Source organism: Chelonia mydas, chromosome 6 (assembly GCF_015237465.2).
Source record: "Chelonia mydas isolate rCheMyd1 chromosome 6, rCheMyd1.pri.v2, whole genome shotgun sequence".
In the NCBI taxonomy this organism is placed as follows: domain Eukaryota; kingdom Metazoa; phylum Chordata; order Testudines; family Cheloniidae; genus Chelonia; species Chelonia mydas.
In genome coordinates this window covers 89,075,750-89,100,858 of record NC_051246.2, presented here as the reverse complement: position 1 = coordinate 89,100,858, position 25,109 = coordinate 89,075,750, and the positions used below count along the sequence as shown (strand labels likewise).

Genomic DNA, 25,109 nt, shown 5'->3' with positions numbered 1-25,109 from the left:
TGTCAAGGATCATCCGGCCCTCTTACTACAACCCACTGCTACTCATCCATGTGGGCACTAATGATACTGTGAGGTATGACCTTCAGCAGGTCATGAGTGACTACAGGGCTCTGGGAGTAAGGGTGAAGAAGTTGGGAGCGCAGGTGGTGTTCTCTTCAATCCTTCCGGTCAAGGGTAGGGGTCAAGGCAGAGACAGATGCAACCTGGAGGTGAGTGCCTGGCTGCAAGGATGGTGTCGCCAGGAGGGTTTCAGCTTCCTTGACCATGGGATGCTGTTCCCGGAAGAAGAACTGCTAAGCTGAGATGGGGTCCATCTATCGAGGAAGGGGAAGAGCATATTTGGATACAGAATGGCTAACCTCGTGAGGATGGCTTTAAACTAAGTTTGAAGGGGGCAGGTGACCAAACCCCACAGGTAAGTAAACATGGAGACCTGAGAGAAGGGTCAGAATGTGGGGGGAGCATGGGCTGTTATAGCAGGGATAAGGGAGAGACAAGACAGAACTCGGGGGGGGGGGGGGGAGCATGAAATCAAATCAGTATCTTAGATGTCTTAGTTGTATACTAATGCAAGAAGTATGGGGAATAAGCAAGAAGAACTCAAAATACTAATAAATAAACACAACTACGACATAGCTGGCATCACAGAGACTTGGTGGGATAATACACATGACTGGAATGTTGGTATAGAAGGGTACAGCATGCTCAGGAAGGACAGGCAGAGAAAAAAGGGAGGAGGTGTTGCCTTGTATATTAAAAATGTATATACTTGGATTGAGGTTGAGATGGAAATAGGAGACAGACTTGTTGAAAGTCTCTGGGTAAAGATAAAATGGGTAAAAAACAAGGGTGCTGTCATGGTACAGGTCTACTACAGAGCACCTAACCAGGAAGAAGAGTTGGATGAAGCTTTTTTTAAGCAACTAACAAAATCATCCAAAGTACAGGGCTTAGTGGTAATGGGAGACTTCAACTACCCAGACATCTGTTGGGAAAATAACACAACAGGACACAAATTATCCAACAAGTTCTTGGAATGTATTAGAGACCATTTTTTATTTCAGAAGGTGGAGAAAGCTACTAGGGAGAGGCTGTTCTAGATTTTATTTTGACAAATAGGGAGGAACTGGTTGAGATTTTGATCAAATTCACCCAAGCGACACTTCCACTTTCATGAAATGGTAACGTTCATGATTTTAAGGAATGGTAGGAAGGAGAACAGCAAAATAAAGACAATGGATTTCAAGAAAGCAGACTTTAGCAAACTCAGGGAGTTGGTAGGTAAGATCCCATGGAAAGCAAATCTAAGGGGAAAAACAATTGAAGACAGTTGGCAGTTTTTCAAAGGCCACAAGAGCAAACTATCCCACTGCATATGAAAGATACGAAGTATGACAAGAGACCACCTTGGCTTCACCAGGAGATCTTCAATGATCTAAAACTCAAAAAAAAGAGTCCAACAAAAAGTGGAAACTAGGTCAAATTACAAAGGATGAATATAAACAAATAACACAAGTATGTAGGGACAAAATTAGAAAGTCCAAGGCACAAAACAAAATCAAACTAGCTAGAGACGTAAAGGGTAACAAGAAAACATTCTTCAAATACGTTAGAATCAAGAGGAAGACCAAGGACAGGGTAGGCCCATTGCTCAATAAGGGTCGGGGGGAACAATAACAGAAAATGTGGAAATGGCAGAGATGCTTAATGACTTCTTTGTTTCAGTTTTAACCAGGAAGGTTGGTGGTGATTGGACCTCTAACGTAGTGAATGACCGTGAAAATGAGATAGGATCAGAGGCTAAAATTGGGAAAGAACAAGTTAAAAATTACTTAGACAAGTCATCAGGGCCTGATGAAATGCATCCTAAAATGGAGCTGACTGAGGAGATATCTGAGCTATTAGCCATTATCTTTGAAAAGTCCTGGAATCTCCCATCTTCCATAAGACTGGAAAAGAGCAAACATAGTGCCAATCTATAAAAAGGGAAATAAGGACAACGCAGGGAATTACAGACCAGTTTAACTTCTGCTCCCAGAAAGATAATGGAGCAAATAATAAAGCAAACAATTTGCAAACATCTAGAGGATAATACAGTGATAATACATGGATTTGTCAAGAACAAATGGTGTCAAACAAACCTGATAGCTTTCTTTGACAGGATAACAAGCCTTGTGGATAGGGGGAAGCAGTAGACGTGGTATATCTTGACTTTACTAAAGCTTTTGATACTGTCTCGCATGACCGTCTCATAAACAAACTAGGGCAATGCAACCTAGTTGGAGCTACTATAAGGTGGGTGCATAACTGGTTGGAAAACCGCTCCCTGAGAATAGTTATCAGTGGTTCACAGTCATGCTGGAAGGGCATAATGAGAGGGGTCCCGCAGGGATCAGTTCTGGGTCCGGTTCTGTTCAATATCTTCATCAATGATTTAGATAATGGCATAGAAAGAGTATAAAGTTTGCGGACAATACCAAGCTGGGAGGGGTTGCAAGTGCTTTGGAAGATAGGATTATAATTCAAAATCAGCTGGACAAACAGGAGAAATGGTCTGAAGTAAATAGGACGAAATTCAATAAGGAGAAATACAAAGTATTTCACTTAGGAATGAACAATCAGTTGCACACATACAAAATGGGAAATGACTGCCTAGGAAGGAGTACTGACGAAAGGGATCTGGAGGTCATAGTGGACCACAAGCTAAATATGAGTCAACAGTGTAACACTTGCAAAAAACATTCTGGGATGTATTTGCAGGAGTGTTGTAAGCAAGACACGAAGAGAAGACTGAGAGGGGACATGATAACAGTTTTCATATACATAAAAGGTTGTTACAAGGAGGAAGGGGAAAAATGTTCTTCTAAACGCTGAGGACAGGACAAGAAGCAATTGGCTTAAATGGCAGCAAGGGAGGTTTAGGTTGGACATCAGGAAAAACTTCCTAGCTGTCAGGGTGGTTAAGCACCGGAATAAACTGCCTAGGGAGGTTGTGGAATCTCCATCATTGGAGATTTTTAAGAGCAGGTTAGCAAAAAACCTGTCAGGGATGGTCTAGATAATACGAACTCCTGCCTTGAGTGCAGGGGACTGAACTAGATGACCTCTCAAGGTCTCTTCCAGTCCTATGATTCTATGCTTCTAACTTACCCTGAGCACGTTTGAACCCTGTACCTTCTGTACCACAGCACAGACTTTTATCATTTGCACTACAAGAATAACATTAGTCAGTGGCAGAAGAAGGCTGCAATTGCAGTTGGTGAAAGGGAGTAGGCCACTGGGGACAGGATATGGTTTGGGAGAGCCTGGTCCACCTCCCTCTCTCTCTCCCCCACCCTTCCTGGGAGTTGGAGAGCCCCTGCCCCATGTGGAGCCCCCACAACAGGGAATGAACCTCTGGGACCATTTCCTGGCCCAGATAATGACTAGGGGGAACCTGGCTTATCTCTCTTCCACTTCCCATCCCAGAAGTGGGGAATCTCCTGATCCATACTGTGCCCTGGGAGGACGGTGGATGGATGGCTCGGGCCACATGCTGGATTCAGATGGCTAGTTGGGGAAGCCTGTGTTTCTGTGTTCCCCACTGAAGGAGTTGAGGGATCTCCTGCTGCATGTTGTGCCTGGGTCTAGGGGGAGGCTGGGAGCAGAACACCCAGCCCTCCCACCTCACCCAACCTGCTGCAGCTGCTCTGGGAGCTCCCAAGCACTTTGAGTAGCATCCACTGCAGCTCCTTTGGCTTTCCTTTCCTTTCACAAACCAAAAAAAATAAAAGGTTGAAAGAACACTTTATAATAGAAATCTTTAGGCAGGGTCATTACCAACTTTCCCAGAAATATTAATGGATATAACGTCATGACAATTGTGTATGTATTGAAATAAAACATTTAGTTAGTTATTGTTTTAGAAATTTGGGCCCCAATCTTTCAAAGACTTATGCTCATGCAAAACTTTACAAACTACAAGCAACCCTATTGAAGTAAATGGGACTATTCGGTACATAAAGTTAGGCATGTCCATAAGTCTTTGTGATACTGGAGCCTAATACAACTGAAGAAACAGCATCTGTAAGAAAAAACTGTTTTAAAAAAAAATCAGTCATACTTCAGTAGATACATACCTGCATTATTTTTGTTCCATTTAATTATAAAATTCAGGTCATCCAAGGCAGCTTGATTTTTTTCTTGAAAGAGGTAAATCAAATGTCTATGCCAATAAGCATTAAGTAGAAGTGGTTCTAAGCTTATGGCCTACAAAAGAAAATGTGAAATAAATAATAATTTATTATTTAGACAGTGAGATCTCACCAAGCAAATAATTTCTTATGCATTTTATTCATAGTGCTCATAATATTAATCTAACATAAGTCTAGGGAAAATTTACAGGAGTATACATATCTGCCACTGGTCTGCTAGAGTCTGGACTTGTAAACTGTCAAGACACATTGCAAGGCTCACCTGTTTTCTAAGGCTTTAGAGGATGATAAAGATGAGGAATTAAAAGAATAAAATGAATGTCCTGTGCAGGTAATTTTAGACAGTCTAGAAGATATCTAAGAGATTATAGGTGATATTGTGTATTGTAATGTACTGTAAAGAGTCAGAACATGTAACAGATACCTATATTATTTTATAAATCAAAAGAAATTAAACAAATACATACTTTACACTTATGTATCACTTTACATGGAAAGTCTGTGGGAAAAGATCTAGTTTCTTAATTATAAAACAGTAAGTCAAATTTAAAGTTAAAATGTTTTATAAATGTTTACTGGAATCTGGAGATAATATGTAAATTGGGTCCAGAACAGGCACATTTTGGGGGGAAGTATCAAAACCAGGTAAAGAGATTTTTACCCACATGCTCTGGATCTATGCATAATGAGAACAGGTGATGTGAAAGATGAGCAATGTGGATTTGGAATTTATAATTACTGCACCTATCTAAAATAAACACTATTCCTGATCTGAAGACTATTTCATCAAGAAACGTCCTGGTGACAGGCACCTTAGAAATACCTAAAATAGATAAGTAAATTGAAGGAGCGCTGCTTGGATACAATTTGAATTAATGAAGAATAATATCCTCCAACAAAGACAGACTGGAGGGTAAATCTTTCTCACATTGTAGATCTTGAGAGAGCAGGACAGCACAGATGATTAAAACACATATATAAACAATTTATTTATACTGAGGGGGCTGGGATTAATTATCATCATTATAATCATGATTTAACATTTATATTCCAATAGTGCATGGACACCAAGTAGGTTGGGGCCCCAACATGTTAGATGCTGTGCAAACATATAGTAAAAGATAAGTATAAATATGAAGAACTATGCTATTGGCTGTAAGTGAAGATTTTTGCATTAAATACACCTACCTTCAAGTAATGTACTTTAGATTTTATCTTTTTATTTTTGCTGTTTATAATTTATTTTTGTTATGCTTAGTTTAGATTGTGTAGTTTCTTGGGTGGAGGTGAAGAGTTTCTCTATGAAGTGGGTACCCTCTAAATTACTGATAGACTTAATCTTCAAAAACATACCAAATACCAATGTTAATTTATAAATATTAATTATTGTAAGAACATTTATTTTACTTATGCATAATAAATATACTGCACTTTATAGAAAATAAAGGCTCGATCATCAGCTGTGCCCAAAGTAGTGCTTGGAACAGCTGGAAACAAACAAACAAAAAAAAAAAACTTACTTGCCATCTTTCTACACTCTCTCTTCGCAGCCAGGGACCAGTTCAGAACTTTTCTAGCTTGAGACAGCTATTATGGACTTCAAAGAAACATTATGGTGCTAGAGCACAGCGTATTTTGGCCCTGCATCGCCATTCCCCCAATATGCACCTGGGAGCATCCCATTCTGGGAGAGAGGCAAAAGAAGGTGGCATAGAGGCTGGCTATCAGCTTTCTACCAGCCCTGGGAGAACTCAGATGCCCAACAAGGTAACAAAAAACACCTACTTCTTGGCAGTAAACAAACTTTGTATTAAACTTACTTTTTCTAAATCATCCATGGCTGACTTTAACTTGCCTAATTTCCTGTTTATTGCTCCACGTCTACAATAGTGAAATGCTGAGGAATTTTCTTCCTTTTCAATCAACACTGTTAGTCTATTGATTTCTGTTTCCAAATCTTCAATTTCAGCAATATCTTCTACCAAAGCAGGATTCACTGAGTCCATTAGTTCTATTTCTAGATCAGGTTTTCCTTGTTCTGCAGAGTCTACCTTCTTAGTGTCTGTTAGTACTTTAGCATCTTTTTCCTCAGTAGAAGCCCTACTAGGAGGGAAAGCCTCATCAAACCAGCTATCCCAGATTCCTCTGACCCACTCACGAACACCAAGGTCTTTTGGAATTCCACCTTTACTTTTTTCAAATTTCTCAAAATCTAACAAACAAGGGAGACTGGGACTTCGATAACGTTGGACTGCCGGAGATACTCTGATACTGAATTTATCCTGTAGATGCAGTCTTCCAAGGGATACAGAGCTGAAACGGGGGGGAAAATGATGACGTTAACTACAGGTTCTTAGCTATATTGATGATACGGAGAATTTGGCAATCAATAAATATTTAATTAACCACTTAATTAGTTTAATTAATAACTATATAATATTTTTTGTCTAAGAGCCACTTATTACAATATAATTACAAATTAGTCACAAGTGAGCACAGGTATGATAAATGATGTTCACACTCCAAAATAAATCAGCACCTGCTGTTCAGTTCCAAGCACACACCCCTCCTCAGAAAGTTCTCAACAGACGTATATAAGGACAAAGCTAGACCTGAGAAAAGGACCAAATTCAAGAGCTGCATAATAACCTAAAAGATTAGATTAAACAGATGGATGAGACACACTAATGGGATTCTAAGGAGGCAAGTGAACATAGATCTAGGTGCATCATCCAAATTGTAATGCATGGAACATGCTAATCGCCAAGGACAGTGCCAAAACCAAGCCCAGAATGATCATTTCTTTTTAAAGACAGTACATAGCTTCCAAGCTGAGAGCCTCGACAACGTTCAACATCAAAATCTGCTGATTGTGTCAGATTTAAGACCTATTTCAAGCCACTCAATGCCAAGGAAATATAAAAGTCTTTATCTGTAGCTGTAATATTATCTCTGTCAGCAAAACACATAGTTCTAAAATGGAATGTTGAGATAATATTTTACATTTATCCAGACTCTTTCATCTTAAAAATCCCAATTAAAACCATATCTAACTATATACAAAACCACTGAAATGTAGCCACCTCTAGGGTGAAGGACATGCAGGACACCACACAGAGGTAGAAAGCCCTGACTCTCAGCAAAAGTGCTATGAAAACTTCAGTGTCAACAAAAAGCAGAGAACACCTCTGTTTATAAGTTTCAGAGTAGCAGCCGTGTTAGTCTGTATTCGCAAAAAGAAAAGGAGTACTTGTGGCACCTTAGAGACTAACAAATTTATGTGAGCATAAACTTTCGTGAACTACAGCTCACTTCATCGGCAGCTTATGCTCAAATAAATCTGTTAGTCTCTAAGGTGCCACAAGTACTCCTTTTCTTTCTGTTTATAAGGTTATCTTGAAAACATACCCCCACTTCAACATACCATCACAGTAAATCACACTGTCCTCAGCTTTACTAGTTGAGAAAAATCTAAGAGCTAAACATAAGGAAAAAAGAAACACAAACTCATAACAGCCCATGAAAGATAGCTACAGAGACAAACAATTAGCTGGAAGAAGAAACTGAACTGAAAGGCCAGTATTGAGCACCCGTTTATATACAGTGTGTGTACATTTTTCATCAATCAGTGCACAAGCAGGTAGTGTACATTTTTTCAGTAGCTCCCAAGCCCACACACACACAACTTAATCCAAAAGTGAAGATCTATGCATCAGACTTAAGAATTAATTTGTTGTCCATTTCATATACTAATACAAAATTGTTGAGTAAGAGTATTAACATTCTTTTACTGCATCTGTGGCCTTTTAAATCCTTGATAGCTTCCTAAAGTCATATCTCTTCTATATCCTATATAATAAAATGAATAAAAATAAGCAATGACAATGAATATATTTAGAGTGATACAAGAAGTCTGAAGAGTAAAGAGAGAACCCCTTCCCTTGGATATAAACTGTGCAACCTCACAGAACACAAGACGTTAATCCAGCCTAGGATTTCATTCTATTCTTTCAGAGGAAAGAAATCTCAGTTTAAATTGTGCTGTTATAACAACTAGATTAAGCTTTTGAACACACTACTTTTTAAACTTCAGTATTCACTGGCTACTATTGTTCTATAAATAAGTTAATTAATTAAAGTATAGGATTCCCTTTTTAATGAACTGAACATAATTCCTGTGTTTCAGAGTAACACTTCACATTCAAAAAGATTAAATACAAAAATCAAAAATATGAAAACAAATTTAAATAAATGGTTTACAAATGCAGTATGCATTAATTAAAGAAAACCTTTTAAGAATCTTTGAGGGTTGTTTTAATTCCTCAGCCATAGCTTCTAATTTTCCACGGTCTATCATTTTCTTTGATTTCTTTGTTTTCTTTCTTTTTGGGAAAATAATGTACTTCATCCCAGCTTTTCGAGCTTTCTCAACAAGAACGATGTCATCATCAGTATCCTCTTCTCTTCTAAAAATAGGTATTCTTTCCATTGGTAAATCTACCAGTGCTAGTAAAGACTCATCACAGCTTTTAGTCAATAGGTGCTTAGAAGGGGAGCTTTTCTCAATCTCCGTCTCAGCCGCTCGCTCAGATAGCTGTCCCTTCATAACCTTCAACTCTTTCATGCTGGTTTTGAAATTAGCAGAAATCTTTAACACTGTTTTGCCTTTGAAAGCAGACATATCTGGTGCAGAGACTGATCTTTTAATAAAACTTATCTGTTAGAAAAAAGAAAGCTGAATTTATTTGATGTTCATTTGAAACAATATTTATGTATTACATTTACACAATTTTAGTAGATTGGATTTTAGTATTTAATTTAAAATAATAAAAAGATACATAATTTCATAGAGGCTATACTATTCAAAACATTTTTAAAATAGTATTTAACCTAAAAAAACCTACATTGTATTTACATTTGTCAACATGTTTTTGAAAGTATGTAAGCCTATGCAGTAATACATCATTATTTGAAGCTGACAGATGTTAATCTTAACAGCAAAGTATTACAAGGAACCAGAGATGAAGATGTAAAATTCATATCTTTTATTCAAGTTTAATTTTATTCAAACCAAAATATTTATACCAATGGAGCCACCATTCATAGAAACGTGTATTGAGGCAGGCATGGAATCAGGACTAGTGAGAGACTGTTTGTCCTAGACACACGGAAAGAGAGACAAGATGAGAGGAATGTGGTTTAATTAGGCCGAAAATGTATTACTTATCTGGGAACTACCTGGTGATAATTTGTACAATGTAGGCCATGATTCCTACCTTAATGATTTCTACCTGGTCGAGTGCTGCCATCAGCCACCCTACCCCTCTACAGCTAGTCTCAGCCCATTGCTGTGACCCCTATCACTGTCCCTTGTATGAGGATTAATGAGCTAGTGAAAGAGGGTTGTCTCCTCATTGTACCAGACATTAGGAGTCCCAAGCCTGTTACCCAGCTACTTTAGGGAATGTGTTTGTCAAAGATATGGCAATTTCCTGCACTATCCTTGAAAAACCTTACTGAATCAAGTGTATGTATCTTTGGAGTACATTTTATTAATGCAAAGTTCATGTATTATTGTGGGTCTGGATGATCAAAACTATATTGAACAGTGTGGCAGACAAAAATAGTCTATTGGGACATATGAAGTGAATTTTCTGGGAAGTATCTATGGGAGATGAATGCAAATTCCCCACCTCCAATTATGCAAATACCCAGCCTTTTGAAGCTACCCCCTGAGGAGAGGGTATTTGCCTGCTGGTCACCTGTTACATGAGGCCAACATCAAAGATCCATGCTGTATCAAGAAAAGACTGCACTATTCATAGTTGTTCCCATTCTGAGCCAAGGCGGGTATGAACTTGTAACCACAGAAAAACCCCTTTGAAGGACTGGCTCCTATCAGAGTCCTTGTTGCAGTTGGGGGTGATCTCTGGTACGCTTATCAGCATACACATAAGTTCTTTTGTTGTTTGAATGTTTTCTCTCTAATGCTTTCACTTTAAGATTAAATGTGCTTGCTTAGAAAGAGCTGTGGTAATTTGTAACTGCTGGCAATTACAGCAGTTCATAACCTTTGGAAAGAAAACAAAGCACAGACCCTACTCTGGTAAGGCAATCTGGCTTGCTGGGTATATCAGAGTATAGGCAGGGAACTATACAGCCTGGAAAAACCCCAGTCAGGAGGAAGAGAGGTGATGGCTGAGGAGCCGGGAGAGTAGAGTGGGTGTGCTCAAGTGACCACAGAGGGTGAATACAAGTGCAGTTGTCCTAAACTGTGACATCCTTCCCCTAAATCCACTTCCAATTCTGATTTATCAGGAAATTGGATGCTCTTTGAGATGAGTACCTGCACTGGACACCTTATACCTGCTAAGTTGTATAAAACTTGACCCATACCTCCAGGCTTACCCTGTTATGTCTCTGAGTTGCTCTGGAGAAGATGAAAAATCACACCCCATTCTAGCAACTCTGGCCGTGAGAGAAAAATCCCTTTCCTGTCCTCAAAAAGGTGAAGCACACAATGCTCACAGCAGACCAAAAACCCACTCCTCTGCTAATCCCAGGGATGGGAGGGTGGGGAGCTGCTAACTGGGCATAGGAGGGGGCTCAGACTGGAGGGACAAGGTTTATATACCCTCCACTAGATGTGCAGAAGACAATGGCTTATCTTAGCCCCACTGGCCTGCCCACCATCTGCTCGGGCTCACCTTGACCAGGTCCTGCAAGAGGGCACGCCCTGCCCACCCTCAACCCCAGGCCCTCCGGACCTTTTCATCGGGCTCCTGCCCCGTGGACACAACCGGCCCCCCCGCCCCTTCACTGTGAGCCGGCTGCATGACTTGCAGCTGGTTCATTTCCAGACCGCACCAAGGAAACATCTGTACACGCTCGTGCTCCACACCCTTCACTTCCTCACCCTTGTGTGCTGCCCTTACACAAAGTGGCGGGACCTCCTGCCACCTTTAAAGGGTGAGGAACCCTGGTGGGCCAGCCTATACTCTACCCTGGTCCCGAGGCTCGCCGGGGATATCAGTTGGCGGCTCCTTCATGGGGCCGTGATCACGGGCATGTATTTGGCACGGTTTACCCCGTCCCAGACACCTGCCCCTTCTGCAGCGCGAGGGAGACCCTGGCACACGTTTACTTGGAGTGCGCCAGGTTGCAGCCCCTATTCCGGCTCCTCACAAATATTTTGTTACATTTCTGGCTACGCTTTTCCCCTCACCTCCCTATCTATGCACTCCCTATCCGTGGCCCCACAAAGCAATGGGACCTCCTGGTCAACCTCCTCCTGGTTCTGGCTAAAATGGCCATCTATAAAACCAGGGAGAGGAGGTTGGCCAATGGAAACTCCTGTGACTGTGGGACCTATTTCCGATCCTCCGTCCGTTCACGTGTCCAGGCAGAGTTCCTCTGGGCAGCATCCACTAACTCCCTTGACGCCTTCGAGGAGCAGTGGGCACTGTCTGGGGTTCTCTTCTCAGTGTCCCCATCAGGTTCCCTTTGTTTGACCCTTTGAACACACTCCTGTTCCTTTTATTTTGTTAGTTGTCCCCCGAAATCACTTGGCTTCCAGGTCCTGTGGATCCCCCCCTTAGGCTGGGGGGAGACCCTTTAGCAGTGGGCGGGCTTCCACCCGTCCACTTCCTGGATCCCAATAGGATCTGAGGTGATGCCTTCTTCTCCCCCCCCCCCCGCACACACACATCTGGAGGGGGGTACCCCTTAAGGAGCTACTACCCTTTCTTCCCCACCGGTCCAGACAAAGTCTCCCCACCTTGAGGTTGCAGGGATTGCAATTTGTGCTGCAGGGAATCAGAGTCAAAGTTTGAGGGGAACGGTACACTGCTATACTTTGTGTAAACAGAAAAACCACAACCTGATTACATCCAGGATACAGACCAGCTATTACACGCTGGTGTTTAAATTGAATAATTATAAATCAGGTACAATTTGCAGTGATAAAAGTATGCTTTGCCATAAGTTTTTACACTGTTAATTCCAATTCACTGGTCTATTTTAAAAATGTACACAGACTGCTGAGTAGCCCTGCCATGCAGACTGACCTGGGGCCAGGTACCCCAGCTTTCCAGTGTCCGCAGCTCAAGCGCAGCCCTGCTATGCCAGAGCTTCAAGGGGTTCAAGGCTTCCTGCTGCTAAGCTGGGAGCCTGGCAGTCCAGGAAACCTGACTCAGGCATGGGCTCTCAGGATTTCCAGGGCTCCCAGCTCCTCAGCAAGGAGCCTGGAAGCCCTGATTCTAACTGGGGCTCGGTTCCTGGTTCTATGGCTGGAAGCTGGGGAGCCCTGAGAACCCCAATCTCATGGCCAGGTCGTGGGCCAGACCTAGCAGTCAGAACTAGATTCTGCAGTCACGAGATAGGAGTGAAGAGTCAGCTGGGTCAGGATACCGGGAAGTAAGAAGCAGGAGACAAACTGGAGATCAGAACCACGAGTCAGGAACCAGAGTCAGACCAGGTCAGAATACCAGAGTGTCAGAGGCAGAAGCGAAACTGGAAGTCAAGAACCACAAGTCATATGCCAAGAATCAAACCTGGTCAGGATGCCAGAAAAATCAAGCTGGGGAAGTGGGCAGCAGAGTATAGCCCAATTGTTCAGACAGCTTCCTGTTCCTGCTTCTGACTTAAGTAAGGCCAGTGGGCCAATCAGCCACTCTGGCACTCTGCCAGCTGGACCTCAGGGATGGAGCCTCACACTGGGGCTGGGCTTTGTGGGTCCCAGGTAAGGAATTGTCAGCGGGCTGCTAGGTAGAGGGTTGAAGTATGCCTGCTCCCATGAGCCCTGTGGGCCTGGATTCAAGACTCACAGGTCATATCACCACCCCTTCCCCCAAGGGCACTCTCCAGGAGACATGAGTTCAGGTTTCTCAGGGTGGCTCCCATGGAAGGCCCAAACCAGGATGGGAGTATGAATGTTTTCAGCTGGCTCCGAAGTACATTGTTCTGAGCCGTAACCCTCTCAATCAGTTAAGTACCATAATTTGCCCCACTTGATCTTAGAGTTGAGAACTTAATGAACAATGTATTCCTCCTGACCCTGTACTTTCACCGGTAGGAGCAATGATTGGGTTCTATGGAGTGTATGGTTTTAGAAGCAAAACATGGAACATGGGGTGAACTCTGAGGGATCAAGGGAGCTGGAGCTCGAAGGTGACTGGGTTGATTTGTCACCATATCCAGTACGAGCCAAGGAATCGGTGGCCTAGTTTCTGAGAGGATCTGTCCATGCAGATGTGTTCTGTAGAAAGCCATACCTTTTGTCCTACAGATCATGCAGGGCTCTGTTATCTGCTCTTGTCCACATGCTTTTTGTAGTCTTCCTTCACCTTTTCAAGGTGTCCCATCACTTCATCTTGTATGCGATAGATGTATTGTACTAGGTCCAATGCAGAGTTGGCGGAAGATGTGGTTAGCTATGGTGACATCAGGGGTGGTACCCACAGTTGATAAAGAAGGAGCTGTGGCCTGTGGATGCATGTTCTGCATTACTGTACAAGTACTCAGCACAGGGAAACAGTGAAGACCAGTTATCCAGGTAATGGTTGATGTGGCATCATAAGTATCGTTTGAGGATCTGGTTGATTCTTTCTGTTTGGCTGTTAGACTGAAGATGGTAGGCAGAGGACAGGTGCACATGGACTCCTGTTTAATGAAGGGCTTCAAGTCAGAAGCAGGCAGTAAACTGTGGTCCCAAGTCGGAAGTGATGTGATACTAGAGACCATGAAGGCAGACTACAGAGTTTATGCAGAGTCAGGTGGTTTCAGCCAGAGAGGGTAAACCCATGCAAAGAAGCATAGAATAGAACATCAGGGTTGGAAGGGACCTCAGGAGGTCTACTAGTCCAACCCCCTGCTCAAAGCAGCACCAATCCCAATTTTTGCCCCAGATCCCTAAATGGCGCCCCCAAGGATTGAACTCACAAACCAATGAAGTGAGCCCTCTTAGAAAAGCAATCTATCACTATCAGAATGGTCGTGAAACCACTGGATTCTAGTAGCTGCACCACGAAGTCTAAGGAAATGTCCCTCCAGGGCCAAGATGAGGTATCCAGAGGTTAGAGGAGACCACACAGTTTCTGGCATGGAATCTTGGTGTGGACGCACACCTGGCAGGAAGCTATAAAGCTCTCTATCGTGGGGTGCATTCAGGGCCACCAGAAGAAACAGGACATTAATCGTAAGGTTTTATATCACCCTAAACTGTCCTGCCAGGGTGGAGGCATGGCACAGTTGAAGAACCACCACTCTTGCAGGTCCTGGGGGAACATAGATGCAGTAACTTTTAAATGTGATCCCCTCCTGGGTGTCATGTGGTTCTCAGTTGATAATTGCTATCTGATGGGGTGAAATTCCAGAGACCGGCAAAGTGGATGAGTGCAAACAGGTTCTGGCAGCAACTCGCATTGAGGAAATTATGGGACTTGAGTATGTTGGCTGGTTCTGGACTGGGGCCCTCCTGAGTCACAGCCACATCTTCAGGACAAAGTGTTGGCCTTGCCATTTCTAGTTCCCGGCTGATATGTCACGATAAAGTTGAACAAGGAGAAAAATAGGGCCTACAAGAGCTGTTGTTGGTTTAGGGCCTTGGCCCTGGCACAGGTACTTCAGGTTCTTATGATCAGTAAACACTTGGATCCGAAGACAGACCCCCTCCAAGTAGTATCCTCACTCTTCAAAGGCGGTCTTAATTGCCAGGAGCTGCTTCTCCAAGATTTTATAGTTTCTCTCTGCAGGGGTAAGCTTCCTTAAACAGTAGGAGATGGGGTGCAGTATTTTTTCAGCTCCATGCCTTTGGGAGAGGACTGCCCCAATTGCCATACTAGAAATGGCTTCCACAATCAAAGCTTGTATCATGTCTGGGAGGGCCAATACAGGAGCAGTGGTGATGGCAAGCTTCAACTGTTCAAATCCATGCTGGGCCTCTAACAAACAATGGAACCAGGCATTTTTCCAGAGTAGGACAGTGAGGGGCTTGGCATGTTTTGAAAAATTCAAAATGAATCTCGAGTAAAAGTTCACAAAGCCTGAAAAATATTACAGGTCATGCACACATCAGGGGGCTAACCAGTCGCAGATAGCCTGGACCTTGCACGTATCCATCTTGATTCCTTCTGGAGACAGGATGAAACCCAGGAATTCAGAAGAAATCTGATCCAATATGCACTTGTCAAGTTTAGCACAGAGTCTGTGTTGTTGTAGTCTCTCTAGGACTATACAGACATAAGTGGTGTGTTGGTCCAGATCATCTGAGATCAATATATTATCTAAATATACTATCACAATCTGGTCCAGTAGGTCTTGTAGCACATTGTAAATGAAGTGCTGGAACATTGCTGGGGCACTAATCAGTCCAAATGGCATAGCTGAATATTCAACTGGCCATAGCAGGTCTGAAAGGCAGTATTCCATATATCCCCTTCTCAGATACAGACGAGACTGTAAACTCTCTGGAGATCCAGTATAGTGAATATGCAGGCAGCCTCCACATGGTCCAAGAACTCAGGGATCAGGGTAGTGGATAATGGTTCCAGATTGTTATCGTATTTAGGGCTCAGTAATTGTCCCAAAGTGGAGGGAGGCTTTCTGCATTGTTATTCTCAAAGACATAGTTCTGGTGCTTGGGAGGTAAGTTCCATCATTCCCTCAGCAAGTGTTTCAATGGAGGCAACTACACCTACTTGAGCCTACTTGGGTTTGGATACAACATTCACTAGTCCCTGACCATGCTGTCCACCAAATTCTGACAGGAAAATGACCTTCTGCGCTCGCCAGTGAATAAGGTGCAGCCAGGAGATGCCAAGGATCTGGGAAAATGCAGGGAATTGCATTATTTTTCTGTGTCCCTCAATAATGGTCTCCATTGGGAGAGTATCTTCCACAACTAGACCTGAAGACAGTTTCATCAAGAGTTTCAATCATGTCAGGCATGGCCTTGTGCAGCAGGAATCTGTAGGGCCCAAGCTGTAGCTGCATCCATTAAATTGTCCGCTGCTCCAAAATTGATGAGGGCCTGTTCGAGGGACATCTGTTGTGGGTCCCCCAGGATGTGCAGCTGGACAGGCACTGCAAATGAGAAGCCCCTGGATAGGGCCCAGGGTGTGTGTCAGTAAGGGACTAGGATATGGGGAAGTTCTCTTCTCTAAAGGCCCAAGCTGGTTCCCACCACCATGCCTGGACCAGCTTGTTTCCCATGCTCCTCGGCATTCATACTGCCCAGGCTGAGATAGGGTGGCCAGGTTCACCATAGTAGAAGCACAGATGGCATTGACGAAGCTGTTCCTTTTCTTCAGCTGTAAATCACTGATGAGCCAGACTGGTTTCGCGGGCGATAGAGAAAGTCACAGTTCACAGACAGGAGGGCTGCAGGAAACGTCTTTTCTCCTCATTTTGTTCTTGCAACCAATTAATTGTGTGGATGGTAAGGTCCTCAAGGCATCTAAGCCTGTAGGTTTCTCTATGTGGGCCAGTTCATCTTTGATTTCTTCCCACAAGCTCAACTGAAACTAGTACAGCTGCGCTGCTTCATTCCACTCTGTATCTGCTGGGAGGCGGTGGAAGTGCGCCACTTAGGAGGCCACTGTGCTGTGCCTCTGCTGGAGTCCCTCAGGATGGCCTCCGTCATTTGAGCTGGGTCATGGAAGATGGTTGACATCAAATAGAAAAAGCCAACCCAGTTTGACAGCACTGGGATATGGGACTACCAGCTGCAGGGAGGCCCAGTCTAATGCATCTCCTGTCAGCAGGCTGATTACCAAGGCTATCTTGGCCCAATTAGAGGCATATATTTGGGGATGTATCAGAAACATAAGGCACCGCTGGTTCATGAATCCCTGGACCAACCGGGGATTCCCATCGAACCGTTCAGGCAAGGGTATCGCAAGCCCCTGTTCAGGGCAAGGCACTGCAGGCTGTGTTAGCTGCATAGTATTTTTCATACTGAGCTGCCTCGCTTGCTCCTGCAGCTGCTGGTTGTCTGAGGTCAATGGCGCAACTTGGGCCTGCAGTTCTTGATGATCTGCCTGAAGGGAAAGGGCCAAGTTGAGCAACTCCGGTGCTTCTGGTGGTGCTGCTGGTTTCATCCTTCTTGCTCTGCAGGGTTAGTCTGGTCCAAATAACCTGTCACATCTGGGTCACAGGCAGCCAGACTTACTGGTCAGAGCCAGAGTCGGCAGTCACAAGACCAGTCAAAAGTCCGCTGGGCCACAATACCAGGAGATCAGAAGTAGGAGACAAACTGGAGATCAGAACCACAAGTTGGGAACCAGAGTCAGGCTGGGTCAGGATACCTTGGCATCAGAGACAGAAGACAAACTGGACATCAGAATCATGAATCAGGAACAAGAGTCAGGCCAGGTCAGGATACCCGAGGGTCAGAGGCTGAAGCAAAACCATAAGCCAGGAACCACAAGTCAGATGCCTGGAGTCAAGCCAAGTCAGGATGCCAGGAAATCAAGCAGGCGGAGCAGTTGCAGGAAGCACAAGGCAGAAAGTCCAGAGCAAGGTGGAGCAGGCCAATCAGCCCCTCTGAGACTCTGCCAATCAAACCTCAGGTTCCAAACCTCACACCGGGGATGAGCTTTATGGGTCCAGGTGAGTGATTGTCAGCAGACAGCTAGATGAAAGGTTGAAAACTGGCTGCTACCATGAACGCTGCAGGCCTGGGTTTGAGAACCATGAGTCGTAACACCCAATACATTTTAGCATTTCAATATTTGGTTTAATTCTGAACAACAAAACAACATTTTTCAAAATTTCTTGCAAATCAGAAACCCTAAAAAATGTTTCAGAAACAGCAACATATTGTGTTCCTGAAATGAAATAAATTCCCAGGTCCAGCAGTAGTGCAGCAGTGAAACTAACAAGAATGTCAGTTTCAGTAAGCAACTGCTGAGGCTCCTTGCCCCAGTGTTGGGTACCCCAGAGCACCAAGATTCCCAAGCCAGCTTGGGAGCTGACGTCCCAAGGAAGTGGGAAGCCCTACTTCTTGCCAGTTGCTTTCACATTCTCCTCCCCACCATACACACACACCCCTTCCAGGCACCACGTTACATTCCCTGCAATCTATTCACAATCCCTTCCCTGGCAGGAAAGGGTCATCTTAAATAGAGTCCACAAACTGATCTGCCTTAATAAAATATTACCCTTATAATGCTGTTAAGGTCAAAGTCTTGCATAGGTTGCACGATTGGTAAACAAAATATGCATAATTTATTGCTGTCATGCAATTTGACAGGTTGCTAGAAATATTATTTATTTCTATAGTACCTTAAATGTGCATGGCACTTTACAGATAGAAAAAAATCCACAATATTGCTATTCCAATCTGGTTAGAATCTAAGAAGCAAACCTTTACTCACAGATCTTGTCCAACTTATATGTGATTAAGTAGGTAAAGACTACTCACATGAATAAAGGCGCTAGCCAATTCCCTCTGAAGTCAACAGGAGACTCTCAATACAGACCTCCAGCTTTCTATTTTGATATTAAAAGTGCAATCCACTTGAAAGAGAACTTTGATTTAATCTCTTTTTTTTTTAAATTAAGCAGAAAGGAAAACTTTAGAAAAGCAGTTAACTGTAAATATTTCTTATACAGAATTATTATGCTGGAAGTTTTCTTTCTTAAAATTTACTGCAGATTGAAACAATCAAGCACCAAAAGGATAAAAACTGGTCTATAAAATCTAAAGGAAAAAATAAATAAAAGTGACTAAATTACAGTACCTTTAATTTTTCAGAAGCATAAAAATCTAGGCAGGAATGGCTTCTTCTTAGCGTGCTTTTTGCCTACAAATAAAATAAAATGAAAATAGGTCTATCATAGTCCATGCCGAGTAAAAGTGGAGTCTTCACTTACTCCATTCTTAATTACACAATTTTCAATAAGAATGATAGTTCTTCCTGACAAATTTTCTGTTTTAGAGCTGGTTTTATGATATGAATTTATGCAAAAACTATGTTAACACAACACTAGGATTACAAAGTTAAAATTAAAACAAAAGCAAGAAAACATTAAGTGACTATGTTACACATATTTCTTATTATCAAATCTTGGTTTTCTTGTTAGATATAGAGCTTAATATAGCTCTAGTTATGTTATTAAGTACATACCATAAAATATTACCACAAACAAAACATTTAGTTAGTTAAATATCTTAGGTTGCATGAGGACACACTCACCTCCCTTAAATCTTGAAAGCATGTAAATAAGAAGCTAAAGGTAAAGTCTCTAACATTCCTTCCTACCTTCACATTACCTACAGTGTGGTCAATGACACACTCCAATAGTCTATAAGGTATTCACTTCATCTTCAACAGGTATAAAAAAGCAACTGCATCCAATTAATAATCTAATGCAAAAACTTAATAGTGACCTCATATGTTTTATATTTACAGATTAGCACATCTAACTATCACATAGACCATTCATTTGGAAAATTATTCTGCCTTAATTCTGTTGAGATTGCCATCGCAGTTTTGCACGTGAGCATGAGTTGGATAAAGCTCAGGTATATAGTGCTTTTCAGTAGGTATGTTCCAATGAGCTAATGCAATTGTCCCAGCAGCAGCATGTATGCCTGCTGAGCTCCTGGTCAGGCCAGAATGTGCAGTGATGTCATTAAAGAGCTATTCTTCACTTGAAAATTAAATTAAGTTAGAACATGCCTTTCAGGAGTTGTATTAGTTAACCTGATGTTAAATGCTGCTTTGCAGTAGACAGTAAACTCAGGGACAAGGCATGTTTAACATTGTGTCAGCTTGTCATGGTTAAATATATGGTTCCAGTAGTTTACCCACAATCAGCTGACACAATGTTAAACACAGAGATCCTTGACTGCAAAGCCATGCTTAACAGCATGTGAGATAACATGACTCAAAATTGTGTTCTAACACAACCTACCTTTCTAGTGAAGACAAACCTTGGATGATAAACTCCTTTCAGTTACACTTCTTTCCAAAACAACTGTTAATTGCATTACAGAGAATCCTACAGTATCATATAATACTTTTATAGTAGTGTGACAGGGTGAACCAGGACCTTTGAGGCTCCCTGCTGGAGGCCTCTCAGTCCTACCACACCTTGCCCCAGGAAAGGAGCAGTGAAGGCTGGTCCTCCAGGCTGCCTAGAAAGGCTGCAGGGAAGAAGCCAATCAGAGCACAGCAGCCTCAGATAAAAGGAGTTGCAGGGGCTAAGCATGGCAGTTCCTGGCTGGGACCAGAAGGGGGAAAGACAGGGAAACACTTAACTGACAAAAAGTATCTTTGAGTGTAACAGATTTATCCAAAGATTACAAATGTTTTTGGTAAGCCCTTAACTCTTGAAAAGGAAGCAACTGGGAATAATTTAAATTGAAAGCTATCTTACTGAGATACATACATACCACCATATAATTGTAGATGTCAAGATCATCCTCAGACTCTGAGTCTTCTTCATCTTGCAGGTCAGCAGAAAAGTCTTCAGTTACAACACCCTCAATAACATTGCTCTGTAATATTAACATATTTACTATTAATTTTACATTACTATTAAAATTTTAGTCAGCTACAGTAAATATAGCAATATGCCAATTACTAAAGAACATACTATAGCTAATCTAAAGTTTAGGGCTGTCAAGCGATTAAAAAAATAATTAATTACGATTAATTGCACTGTTGAACAATAATAGTATACAATTTATTTAAATATTTTTGGATATTTTCTACATTTAAAATATATTGATTTCAATTACAGCACAGAATACAATGTGTACAGTGCTCACTTTATATTATTTCATTACAAATATTTGCACTGTAAAAAAACAAAATCAATAGTAAAGGAGTACTTGTGGCACCTTAGAGACTAACAAATTTATTTGAGCATAAGCTTTCGTGAGCTACAACTCACTTCATCGGATGCATTCAGTGGAATAAATTTGTTAGTCTCTAAGGTGCCACAAGTACTCCTTTTCTTTTTGTGAATACAGACTAACACGGCTGCTACTCTGAAAACTGTCAAAATAAATAGTATTTTTCAATTCACCTAATACAAATACTTTAGTGCAATATCTTTATCATGAAAGGTGAACTTACAAATGTAGAATTATGTACAAAAAATAACTTCACTCAAAAATAAAACAATGTAAAAATTTAGAGCCTACAAGTCCACTCAGTCCTACTTCTTGTTCAGCCAGTCACTCAAACAAACAAGTTTGTTTACATTTGCAGGCAGTAATGCTGCCCGCTTCTTGTTTACAATGTAACGTGAAAGCGACAACAGCCGTTCACATGGCACTGTTGTAGCTGGCGTCACAAGATACTTACATGCCAGATGCACTAAAGATTCATATGTCCCTTCATGCTTCAACCACCATTCCAGAGGGCATATGCCTAGGCCAATGACGACTTCTGCTCGATAATGATCCAAAGCGGTGCAGACCAATGCGTGTTCATTTTCATTATCTGAGACAATTGCCACCAGGAGAAGGCTGATTTTCTTTTTTGGTGGTGCACGTTCTGTAGTTTCCGCATCAGAGTGTTGCTCTTTTAACTCTTCTGAAAGCATGCTCCTCCCTCTCAGATTTTGGAAGGCACTTCAGATTCTTAAACCTTGGGTGGAGTGCTGTAGCTGTCTTTAGAAATCTCACATTGGTACCTTCTTTGTATTTTGTCAAATCTGCAGTGAAAGTGTTCTTAAAATGACCAAGTGCTGGGTCATCACCCGAGTATGCTATAACATGAAATCTATGGCAGAATGCGGGTAAAACAGAGCAGGAGACATGCAATTCTCCCCCAAGGAGTTCAGTCACATATTTAATTAAAGCTTTTTTTTTTTAAACGAGCATCATCAGCATGGAAGCATGTCCGGTGGAATGGTGGCCGAAGCATGAAGGGGCATATTAATGTTTAGCATATCTGGCATGTAAATACCTTGCAATGCCAGCTTCAAAAGTTCCATGCGAATGCCTGTTCTCACTTTCAGGTGACATGGTAAACAAGAAGCGGGCAGCATTACCTCCTGCAAATGTACACAGACTTGTTTGTCTGAGTGATTGGCTGAACAAGAAATAGGACTGAGTGGACTTGTAGGCTCTAAAGCTTTACATTGTTTTGTTTTTGAGCGCAGTTATGTAACAAAAAAAAAATCTACATTTGTAAGTTGTACTTTCATGATAAAGAGATTGCACTACAGTACTTGTATGAAGTGAATTGAAAAATACTATTTATTTTGTTTATCATTTTTACAGTGCAAATATTTATAATAAAAAATAATATAAAGTGAGCACTGTACACTTTGTATTCTGTATTGTAACTGAAATCAATATATTTGAAAATGTAGAAAGATGGATTTCTGATGGAATTCCAAATGTAGAAAGATGGATTTCTAGATGATTTCCAGAAGATGATTTCCAGTTTTAGTTAATCACATGAGTTAACTGCGATTAATCAACAGCCCTACTAAAGTTTTTATAGAATTGCTATTTAGTTCACATTTAAGATGTGCAGACACTGCAGGCAGATTCTCTGTTATGGTCAAAATCTATTTGGTGTGACAGCAAGTGAAGCTACCACCAAGCTGGTTGGTGCTCCCTGATTCTCTAAACAGCTCCTCCATGGCCTTGGTAATTTATGCCACAGGCAATAGTCCTCAACGCACTAACAGTTAGGGATAGACAGAGCACAGCTCACTCTGGCTGTACCCCCTCATGATGAGACTGAGAGGGACTGGCATAGGAGCTAACTATCCCAGGTCTGTTCCTGCTGTAGACTCCCCTACGCATAAGAAAGAATGCCTCTTTTTACTGCATGTCTTGCACTGGATATTGTATATGGATTGCTGGCTTCTCTATAGCCACTGGTCCCAGCAAAGGTGCAGAGTAATGATTTTGAGTGCCAGCACCAGGCACTAGATATGCCCATTAGCTTGGATGGCATGTCGGCTGTCAAACATGTTTGCATTACGAAGATTTTATTGCACAACAACGTTACAAAGTTTAAAAACACACTGACATTTTCTAAAATTGTTTTCTCTGTCTAAAATGCTGGGGAGCGGGGAGGAGGGGTTATCACATTTTAATAGGAACCAGTGATAGGATTCTGTACAAGCGACTTCATGTAAAGTAGCTTTATAAGTTTTATTAAAAGAAAAAACACACATTTAAAAACAACGTACTAGCATATAAAAGCATTAAGTGGTAAAGGTCGTATATATTACAATGTAATTAAAATAAACACTATACCATATCAAAGGTGGCCACTATAACATATAGCATAATTACTACTGGAAATTCTATTATTCCAGAAACTGAACTTAAAACCACAGCAAATTATGCAATACATACTATAACAACAGATCATACATAGTATCATCTATAGATATTAATACAGAAACTCTAATACAAATAGTAGTATAAATAACTACAATTAGAGTGGTATATATCTTCAAAAGGTAACAATACACAGAAAACATTTAAAATATTTACCTCATACATAGGAAATAAGGTTTCCTTCATGAAAGATAGTGGAGCAGAAAATTTTGGTGGAGCTGGAGCCCAAAACATTTTTAGAGTTCCTGGATAAACAGAAATCTTCAAAACCAACAAACTACAGTTAGCTACTAAAACCAAGCTAAACATTAAATGTCTTTATATTATTATTATCTGAATATAACTGTTTGGTGAAAAAATGCCAAAGTCCACTTAATATGCTTTTGAGGAAAGCTGCAAGCAGAATAATGAAATTTCAAGAGATGAAACACACTTCTACGCCAAAATAAACTATTCAGTGTAGCTCTCTAAAATTTTTAATTAATTGTTAATTGGCATTTCTCAACCTAATGCTGGCATTGGCTATCATGCAGAAAAGTGAGGTCATTTTTGGCACTAGCAATGTGAAGGAACTACAAGTTTCTAACCTGTTTTACTAATCATTTAACAATTAAAAGAAACCCTAATACTTAAAACAAATATTTTCAATTGTAAATATTAAAAGTTTTCCTTCTTATTGCTAAATCAATACTAAAGCAGATAAGAAAACGACTAGCAGATTCTCATGTCTCACACACTGCCGTTGTTACAAATGATATAACTTTTCAGAAGATGGCAGGTTCCAGCATTTGGCTCAGACGTGATCACTCTACTTAAAAACTTAGCTTTATAAAACTTTAAAGTAGGGCTGTCGATTAATCGCAGTTAACTCACGCAATTAACTCAAAAAAATTAATTGTGATTAAAAAAATTAATCGCAATTAATTGCACTGTTAAACAATACCAATTGAAATGTATTAAATATTTTTGGATGTTTTTCTACATTTTCAAATATATTGATTTCTATTACAGCACAGAATACAACATGTACAGTGCTCACTTTATATTATTTTTATTACAAATATTTCCACTGTAAAAATGATAAACAAAAGAAATAGTATTTTTCAATTCACCTCATACAAGTACTGAAGTGCAATCTCTATTGTGAAAGTGTAACTTACAAATGTAGATTTTTTTGTTACATAACTGCACTCAAAACCAAAACAATGTAAAACTTTAGCGCCTATACATCCACTCAGTTCTACTTCTTGTTCAGTCAATCGCTAAGACAAGCAAGTTTGTTTACATTTACGGGAGATGCTGCTGCCTGTTTCTTATTTACATTACCTGAAAGCGAGAACAGGCGTTTGCATTACACTTCTGTAGCCAGCGTTGCAAGGTATTTACATGCCAGATATGCTAAACGTTCATATGCTCCTTCATGCTTCAACCACCATTCTGGAAGACATGCTTCCATGCTGATGATGCTCATTAAAAAAATAGCACATTAATTAAATTTGTGACTGAACTCCTTGAGGGAGAATTGTATGTCTCCTGTTCTATTTTACCCACATTCTGCCATATATTTCATGTTATAGCATTCTCAGAGGATGACC

General features: G+C 41.2%; 1 protein-coding gene across 7 annotated transcripts in view; it reads right to left on the bottom strand.

The window, feature by feature from the left end:
* Positions 1-25,109, bottom strand: part of TTC6 (tetratricopeptide repeat domain 6) — a 127,022-nt gene that overhangs the window by 60,541 nt on the left and 41,372 nt on the right. For all 7 annotated transcript variants that reach the window (XM_043549411.1, XM_043549412.1, XM_043549409.1 and 4 more), the window contains exons 8-13: positions 23,671-23,775; positions 20,593-20,697; positions 18,935-18,997; positions 8,483-8,910; positions 6,014-6,506; positions 4,119-4,248 (exon numbers count right to left, since the gene is read on the bottom strand). In XM_043549411.1, coding sequence (XP_043405346.1) covers positions 4,119-4,248; positions 6,014-6,506; positions 8,483-8,910; positions 18,935-18,997; positions 20,593-20,697; positions 23,671-23,775 — 1,324 coding nt within the window. The remainder of the gene's footprint in view (positions 1-4,118; positions 4,249-6,013; positions 6,507-8,482; positions 8,911-18,934; positions 18,998-20,592; positions 20,698-23,670; positions 23,776-25,109) is intronic.